This window comes from Hipposideros armiger, unplaced genomic scaffold, assembly GCF_001890085.2.
Source record: "Hipposideros armiger isolate ML-2016 unplaced genomic scaffold, ASM189008v1 scaffold_918, whole genome shotgun sequence".
In the NCBI taxonomy this organism is placed as follows: domain Eukaryota; kingdom Metazoa; phylum Chordata; class Mammalia; order Chiroptera; family Hipposideridae; genus Hipposideros; species Hipposideros armiger.
This window is the reverse complement of record NW_017732268.1, coordinates 635,096-644,755: the sequence shown is the minus strand read 5'-3', so window position 1 is coordinate 644,755 and position 9,660 is coordinate 635,096. Positions and strand designations below refer to the sequence as shown.

General features: G+C 41.6%; 1 protein-coding gene across 17 annotated transcripts in view; it reads left to right on the top strand.

The window, feature by feature from the left end:
* The window catches only part of NIN (ninein), a 132,617-nt gene that overhangs the window by 17,114 nt on the left and 105,843 nt on the right, over nt 1–9,660 (top strand). For all 17 annotated transcript variants that reach the window (XM_019630470.1, XM_019630477.1, XM_019630467.1 and 14 more), the window contains one exon: nt 8,304–8,490. In XM_019630470.1, coding sequence (XP_019486015.1) covers nt 8,455–8,490 — 36 coding nt within the window. In that variant the 5' untranslated portion in view covers nt 8,304–8,454. The remainder of the gene's footprint in view (nt 1–8,303; nt 8,491–9,660) is intronic.

Below are 9,660 nucleotides of genomic sequence, written 5' to 3'. Positions count from 1 at the left end.
AGGCCCCTGCTGCCCTATAATTCATTTGGCTTTTGAAACAATGTGTCTTGTGAAAAGTAGACTTTTCCTCAAACTGAAACACTTTGTAAGAAGCTGGACTTGTGCTTTGTCTTTTAATTGTGTGCTGCTTAAAATGTCAACCAAATGCAGGGATGACAGTTCCCACGTGTACATATTGATTTATTTTTTAAAAAATCAATGCAAGGCCATAAGCAAATCAGCGGCAATAATTAAGGGCCAGGAAATGACTACTGTCCGCTGAAGGATTTATTTCTCCAGCAGTCCTTTCACTAGCAATGTGTTACATTAGATAGGTGATAGGTTGCAAACTCTAAAAGTATTATTTTTCTTCTTTACATCAGCACCATTGTCATAGGACTCTGCTTTCATGATTGCTCCAAACAGTCAGACAGATTTAGTATATCAGATCTAATCTTTGGACCATATAGATACCCCACTCTAGTTTTAAATAGCAAAATAAACTCATAATGAAACTGAAGCATTTCATTTTGTCACAAGTAACTTTCAAGCGTTCTTATACCTGATGGGTGTCCAAGTTTCTGTGGTTGATTTTGTTGCTTTGATTCTTATCCAGAAAGCTAATTTTGAAAAGTGTCTCTCTTTGGTCTAACCTTGAACTAGAACTTGAGTCTCTAAATAGCCCAATTTTTGTTGTTGTTGTTGTTCTTTATTCTCAGACTTTATTCAAATTTATTTGAGTTTTTAGAGATTTTTTTTCAGATGTCTCCTTCAATTTCAACACATCCAAAAATGAGCTCGTTGATTTCTCTGGCTTCCACCTTCTGGGTTCTCTCTCTTGGTTGATGGCATCGTCATTCACGCCCTGACCCAATCCAACACTTCAGCCCCTTTTGATTGTTCTCACCTTCCCACCTACATTCAGTTATTAATTCTATTTATTAATTCTCTAGAGCCATCCTTTCCTTTTTGTTCTCAGTAAGTACCCTAAGTCAGTCCCTCATCATCCTCACCCAGAACATTGCAATGACCCCCAAACTGGCTTTCCTTATTGATGTTTTATCTCTCCAACCCATCCTTTATATTTCCATTGAATTATTTTCTAAATGAGAGATGTATCGTATTTACCCCCTGCTCAGAAACATACAATGGCTAACTATTGCCAATTTTTAAAAAGCTCAGATTCTTTACCAACATTCTAGACTCTTCTTCAGTTCATCCCAGCCGACCTTACAGCTTCCTCTCCTATCACTCCCCATCATCACCTTTATCATCCCTGCACATATATGTATTTTCCCCAGAGTTATTATGGCATTCCTCAATTCCTTCTGCCTGGCAAAATCCAAGTTACCCTTCAAGGCCAAGTTCAAATACCCTTCCTTGTATGGAAACTTCCTTGATCTCCAGGTGAAATTAATCACTCTTTCTGTGGTCTCGTAGCATTTTTAAAATATTTTTATTATGCCCCTTGTCTTAGGTCAGGTTCCTAGAAGACAATCCCCCGAGAGGAGGATTTGTAGGGAAGTGTTTTGTTAAGGAAATGCTTCCAGAAGAGCCCAGCAAGTGAATGAGGGAAGTGGGAGAGGGGAGGGAAAGAGACTGAGCAAGGACGAGTTAGGCACAGCCCCCGGGGGAGTAGCTCAGCCTGATTCTATGGGGACATCAGTTTATGTTCTGCTGGACAGTGAGCGAGCTGGGCTTCCTTACTCCATGCTGAGCAGTCACTGGGAGTTAAGCTCCCCAGCCCTTCTGCTCTCTGCATATATACATAGCACTCAACGGCAGCCACCGAGGAAGTCATAGGTGAAGGCCATTGGAAGAAAAAGCATATCAGAGCTGATGGAGGGGTACTTGGAAATGGTAAAGGGATCCCCCAGAATCTGGGGGGAGGCAGTGTCAGCTACGCTCCTCAACATAGCCTGCCTTATTTCCACCTAAGCATCTCCTAGCCCCTGGATGGTGAACCACTGGGCAGCAAAGACACCCCCCCCACACACACACACCCAGTCATCCTTATGTTTCTAAGGCGTGGAGGCTATCACTTCACACCGGAAAAGTGCTTACATAGCACTTACTGGTTCAAATGAAATACTCCTTTCCTAGGTCTTGTGTAACATTTTACTGCTACTAATCATATTTTGCGGAGATTTTGTCCCCTAGCTGATTATAGTTCTTAATAACAGCTATGGCTTCTGGGGTTTCAAAACCTAAGGTTCAACTTTTCACCTTGCACTTTCCTTCCTGGGGCAACAACTTGCTCAGCACATCGCCTCCTAAATTCCAAGACAGGCTGTTTGCTCCGCGCAGTCAAGGCTGCCAACCCAAGAAACATTTCTGAAAGATCACAGTCAACATCATTGCCAAGAGAAGACGCTCTTGGCACATGGAAAAACTGGTTCAATATGAGGTGGCAGATGGTGATTTTAACTTCGGCTAAATTCCTGCTGAAAAAAAGTGTTTGAACTGCAGATGAGAAAAGCTTCTATGACAAATTTCCAAGTGTTAGAAGCTTCAGAGGGAGATGGCAAGTATTGCTACCCCACCCCCCACCACATGCACACACACCATAGAACTACTGTCGGAATCTGGTAGCTAATATTTCCACAGAGATGCCTTTGCTCCTTATTGATTGGATTTTTACTACTATTAGAGTACATGAACCGAGTCCAGTGAAAGCAAATGCTATTTAATTGTATGCAGTATTTTTTTCAAANGAGCTGTTTATTTTGTTCACCGCTGTGTCCCTCAGCACCTAAAACAGTGCCTGGCACATAGTGGGTGATAAATATTTTGTGATTATCTTCAACTCATCAATACGCCTCTAAACTTTTTAATTACTCCAAGAAGTAATCTATTTGGAAAACTGCAAAGGAAAATGAAAACCTGAGGAAACATATACAAAAAAATGGGGAAAAGTTTGGACCACATGAAATGCAGGGGGTTGGGGGGAGGAAATGAACTTTATATGTTTTGAATACAATAGCTCTGTCCTAAGTGTGTGTGATTCATGTCATCCAGTCCCACATGTCTCAGATCAGGTAGATTCTATAGGGAATCAACAGGGAATGATCAAAGAATTTCAGGTGGTCTTGTATGCCCAGTTGACATTTGAAATTCAAATTTTATATTACCACCTGACTGTATAGTTACGTCTTATGTGATTTTCTCCCATAATGCTCAAGGGCCAAGGAAAACAGACAGATGGGTGGACCCAAGATTGAGGATTTGTTGGTTGGCTGTGCTAACAAGTCAAAGGAGTAAGGGGGTTGTGTCTGATGATGAGAGCATCCTTAACCCCAAGAGGGCTAGGCGCTGTTAGAAGGGGAGCTTGAAGGCCAATGCCTCATTAAGACTGAAGATAGGTGGCGTGAAGGTACCGGGGAGGGAAGGGTGTTGGGTTGAGGTCAGAGTGGAATTTCAAAGTTCAAGATTTCAGAGGTGAAGCAGTTCTAGGTGGTGACAAGGTCATGTAACAGGATAGGACGTATTGATGGCAAGTGAATAGAGCTCTCAGATGAGTCACAGGACATGAGAAATTTGATATGTGGGTTAAGTATGAATGTATAAGTTTATCACCTTGAGCCATGATTTGTAAATTATAGAGCCAGTTTTAAATATCACCTACTATTTAAATATCACCTTCTCCAATGGTTTATTTTGCTTAAAAATGCTTTGTTTCTAATAATTCTAAAATAAAGATCCTCCCAGAATGAACAAACCAGGATACTAGTATCCTCACCATTCAGTAGATTCATGAAGTTGGGGGCTGTGAGTTTTGCTTATTGAAGGTTTGATTCTGTTCACACACACCAAGAAAGTGTCACTTTATAGTTCCAGATTAAACTCCCTTTTGAGACGATACTGAAGAATCCCTATTTGGTGCTACTCAAGATAATAAAAGATCTTTAGTCTGAGAAGTTCACATTCTAAGGCTACAAGACACTCAATAAATACGTAAATATAATATTAAACAATGGTAGCACAGATTAAAGCACTTAGATCTCTCAAACACCCAGTTCATGAAGTGCTCCAATTACAAATATAGCCAGCTGATTTTCATAGATATAAAAAACTTTATATCTCTGTATTGTCCAGTGCCTTTAAAAAAAAAGATAATAGAAGCTTGAAATTGGAGGTAATGTCCAATGAGGAGTAAGATTTCAACTTCTTTCACTGTCAGGTGCAGTGGGGATAGGCAATGACATTGTTTTGCAGATTTTTTTCATCCTGTATTTAGCCCGAAACATGAAAGAAAGATATCAGAAATCCCAGATCAACTGTAGCCAGCAAATAAATTGATTATATTCTTTTTTAAGGACAGTCATGATAAAAGAACCAACCTGTGTGTTTCATTAAATTCACCTGAAATGATAAGAAATCTTACAGAAGTCTTTCAAGGTAGCGGTTGTGTGACAGGCTTTCAACCTTGCAAACTTTCGCATCAGGGAGTAACTGAGCAATGTCTCCTTTCCTTGTCTTGGAAGGCAGTTGACAGGCACCTGCGTAGTGAGTGTTGTGGAAATTAGAATTGATGGAATCCATGTACTAGATCTTACATGTGAAGTAATTTTTAGACATTTTAGAGAACTAGGGAAACGATTTTGCCCTTTCCATTTTCCCCTGCTGAATTTTTTGTATCTCCAAGACAGATGGAGTATTGGAGTACATGTAACAAAACCAACCAAATGCAGAGGATGCAATCTGGGATATTAAAAATAAAATCTTTTCCAAATCTTCACAAGCTCCTTTAAAAGCATTTCCACTCAAGTGTTAAGGCAGCTAACAGAGGTGTCTAAAAATGGAAAGAAAGAGAAGAGGTGCCCCAAGGGTTCCTTTTTCTAAACCAGTCAGCATTAATATTTACTTGTTAGAAAGGGCTCTTTCCACAATGAGCAAATATAACCAAATTTAGTCATATGTGGATTAAACGTGATTGTATCCCAGAGGGCTCTCTGTTAAGAATCTTAAAATATAAAAATGTTGAATCAAATCCAGAAATAAGACAAATAGGCAAATGCAATTAACTCAGGTATGATATTAATATTTCCAAGGATTCTAAATAAGTATTCAGTACCATTAAATTATTCAAAGAAATTAGTAAAAAAATATATGGTTAGCTAGATTTTAACATTGTATTCTTTACCCTTACTCTTTATTATAGAAATATTGTGGCTTATATTTTATGTTTTCATAATATTTAAAAATAGAAACCTATCAATTGTGGCTCCTGGGTTTAAATTTTTCTATGTATAAATAATTTATTCTGAGCCAAATGTAATTTCAGATTTTCTAGGGCGTAGATTAACCTCACAAAATTGTGTTGAGATATCACTATTCTATTGCCATCGTCCAAAGAATACATCAATATTCAATTAAATGTAAATAAAATTAATTTTTATCTCCTTCCTTTCCCCACTGGGCCATCTAAGTAAATTGTTTTAAATGTATTACTGATGGAAATTAAATGTAAATTACTTATTTTTTAATTTATGGAGCCCCCGTGCACTGGAAGCTGATCAAGGTCTGGGGATACAGCCATGAACAAGGGGAACAAGGCCCAGTCAGGCTAACAGGGGAGACGGCAACAGCCCTTTAAACAAGCAAATGAACAAAGAAGACCATTTCAGATCACAGTGCATGCTGTGAAGGAAAGGAAATCTGCTAATGGCATAGAGGGTGGCAGAGAGAGGATGAGGGGCAGGGGACAGGGTGATTGGGAAATCGGAGAAGGTGGTATTTGGACCAAGACCAGAGGAGGAGAAGGAGCCAGCTGTGCAAAGAGCCCGGGGGGGGAAAGGCCATAGCTGATGCAGGCAAAGGGAATAGCTGATGCAGGAAGGATCTCTGTGTGTTCATATAACAGAAAGAAGGCCTGAGAGGTTGGACTGGAGGGAGGTGTGGATGGGGATGATGAGAGATGAAATCCAGCTGTTAGTAAGGACAGATTATGTAGTAAAGATTTGGGGTTTGTTCTAAGAGTGAAAAGAAGCCACAGGAACTGACTGCATTCTTTAAAAGATCACTCTCTCCAGTGAGGCAAAGGGATGGGGCAGGGACAAGTGTGGAAGCAGGGAGACCAATTAGACTGATGCAGGAGCCTAGGAGAGACACAATGGTGGCCGTAAGCAGGGTGTTGGCGGTGGCCACAGTGGGGATGGTGAGAAGTGTTCAATTTAAAAATTTATTTTACAGATACAACCTAAAGGGCCTGCTATTTGTATTTCCCGAACTATTAAGTTCTCTCTTGAGCTACATATCTAAAGCTTTTTTTTTTTTAAGATTTTATTGGGAAATTGGAGGAGGGGAACAGACAAGTTGCTGTCCTTTTGTTCTTCAGTCTAGTTGTGGAGGACGTTGCTTCACTGGTCCATGTTGGTATTATCATTGCGCTCTTCCCGGCTGAGGCAGATAGGTCGCTGGCCACCAGACGACCGCTCACGGCGGCTCTTGGCAGCTCATACCGGCTGCTGATCACTCACTCTGGCTGCAGGCCACACACAGTAGCTTATGGCAACCCACTGCAGCAGGGGCTGCACCCTACGCTGTCACCGGTGACTCACGGCAGCCCAGCTCCAGGTTGAGCTGTTGTTCACCATCTTAGCTGTAGAGGGCAGTGTCACTGGCCCTCATATGTGGGATCCGAACCGGGACCCTGCTGCTCAGAGCTGGTGTCCCAAGCCAGCTCTTAACCAACGCACCACTCAGCCAGCCCTCTAGAGCTTTTCTGAAACAATTTTAGATCCAGTTCCTTGCCCTTACCTCCCTACTCACATGCACATCTATGCACCCCCTTTTAGGCCTCAGAAAAATGCCCTCGACCCTTTCCAATCACAGTTGATTTAAATCAGCGGTTCTCAACCTGTGGGTTGCAACCCCTTTGGGGGTCGAACGACCCTTTCACAGGGGTTGCTTAAGACCATCGGAAAACAAAAACATATTTACATTATGATTCATAACAGTAGCAAAATTACAGTTATAGAGTAGCAATGAAAATAATTGTATGGTTGGGGGTCACCACAACATGAGGAACTGTGTTAAGGGGTCGTGGCATTAGGAAGGTTGAGAACTGCTGGTCTAAATGGTTAACCCAGCCGTGCATTCCAGCATGCCAAGTGCCTCTCAGCTGCTTTTGTGTCTACAGATCCGAGCAGTGACTCTCCAGACAGCCTTCCCCAGGTCCTGTTGTCACCTTACAATGTGCACCCTCCTACAGAAGTCCCCAAATGGCTTTTTCATATTTGTGCAAGACTCTTCACATGCCCAAGACATCTGCACCCTCTGGGGGTCTGTCCTAGAATGCTGTAGCAACCCCAGTAACATTACTAAAACCTAGCTTGACCCTAGGGTCCTCACATGCCTCAACTACTTCACACAGGACAGAGCCCTCAGCAGCGCCATCTGACAATTGAGGAAACCAGGGCATAGACGTGTTCTGTGAACTGTGAAACGATACCCAGCTAAGATTTAAGTCAAGTGAAGCCCAACTGGGCTCTCAGCCTGTTGCCGCTGCCCCAAGAATGCCCCTCACCCCTCTTGGTTAAGCATCACAGCTAGAACATGACTCTGGAGCCTGATGGCCTGGAATCAAATCCAAGTGTCACCATATTTTAGTTGCATGACCTTGGACAAGACGCTTAACCTCTCTGGGCCTCTGTTTCCTCCTCTGTAAGAGAGAGAGAATAAGACCTGCCTTAGAAGGTGAGAATGGAGTTACTGTATACATCAAATGCTTAGACAGACACCTGGTATTGAACAAGTGCTTTGTAAGTATTAGTTATCACCATCATCATGCCCTTGCTGCCCGCACTGATGCATCACCCTCATTTCATATTTGCACAAGGGAAATTCAGCTATATCATTGAGCCAGTACTGAAAGCCCTCTAGGTAGGTGTCTATAGGTGGATGGGTTGTTAGGGGTGTGCATAGCAAGGCCATTACAAAAACAGCTTTGGTTAGGCCAAGTGATAAGAAGGGTGTCAGGGATACTAAACAGACACTTAGTAAGTTGTGATTAGTTTACTCTGAATAATGCATTGAAGGGAAGACATTTTTAAAGCATTATTTGGATTAAATTACCATTCTGGAGCTCATCTCGCTAACCAGTGGGCAAGGGGGGAGGGGGAGCCTGTTCTTTCTAGTAACTGTTCAATTACTCAGAGTTAAGGTTCTGCATCTCAAGCTCTTGCCTTCACTTTATTGCTTGTAGTCACTACAACCTTTAGGATGTTTACCAGTCAAAATAGACTAGATTTATCCATGGGAACAATAATAAACAAATTTCAGCTGCTTAAAATGATCAAGTTTATTTCTTGTTCATACCACAGGTCCATCATGGAAGGGACAAGGCCTTGCTTATTGTAGTCACTGAGAACTAAGTTGGCCAAGTCTCCATCTCAGCGTGCTTTCCTGGATCGAAGGGGCACAGAGAGGGCGCATGGCAAACCACATGGTGGCCCTTGAAGCTTCTGCCCAGCAATGACCCATCATGCCGCTCACATTTATTTAGTCAAAGTAAGTCATATATTCATGCCTGGGCTAGAGAGTATGTACAATATTCCTGCAGGGGAGTGCCCCAAATCCTTGGGGACAAGCTACCACAAGAGATTAACTGAAAGAAGAACCATCTAAAAGCAGCGTGAACAATTAAGGTGTTATTTCTCACACAACAAGGTGGATCAAGGCCCAAAGTCAGTAAATCCAGCAGCTCAAGGATGTCTTCAGAGACCCACTTTGTTTCCATCTTTCTACTTTGCCATCCTTAGGAGGTCAGCAGTATCTCCCTTCATGGTTACAAGAGGGCTGCAGTAGTGCCAGCCATCACATGCAGACCAACAAAACACAGAGAACAATAGTGGTATTTCCTCCCATTGGTTACATATTATTGAGAAAATCTTTCCAGAATCCTCAGCTTACTTTGGTTCCCATTGGCTAACATAAAATCTATGGCCATGACTTAGGCAGTCACAGCCAATAGGCATAAGATTACCTCCTGGGATGAGAAAAGGCCTATTTTCCTTTTGCACAAACAACTCTGATTTCTGTAAGAAATATGCCACTGAACATAAGAAATAAAAAAAATGTAACCTAGTTTCACCTACTATGGTAAGCTCCTTTATTCAGACTGTAAATAAAGAGGGACCACAATGTCCCTTCATGAAAAGCCTTCATTTGTGCTTACGTAATTATTCACAGTAAAATAACTATGGGCGAATAAAGCAAGCCAAACAGGCATTTAATAGGGAAGGATCATTTACCTAAGGGTCAGGGAAATAGAAACTACTTTGGTTTGATATTGCACCTGTCTCAAAAGAGTTGACCAAAAGAATTCACCGCTCCCTTCTCTATGACACCCCCCGCCCCCATGATAGCCTAAACATTCTTTCTTCATCATTTCACCCACCACACTTTACTGCCTTTATCTGTGCACCTGTCTGTCTCCACCTGGAAGACTGTAAGCTCCTTGAAAGATATAGTCTGTTTCATCTATTTATTCCTGTGCATGATAAAAATAATAGTGGGTAACATCAGTTGATCAGTTACTGTGTACCAGAGCCCATTCTAAGTTCTAAATGAATTAGTTCTTGTAATACTCAAAACGGTCATATGAGGCATGTGCTATTATTACCTATGTTTTATAGATGAAGAGACAGAGGGTCAAAAGGTTAAGTCACTTGACCAAAT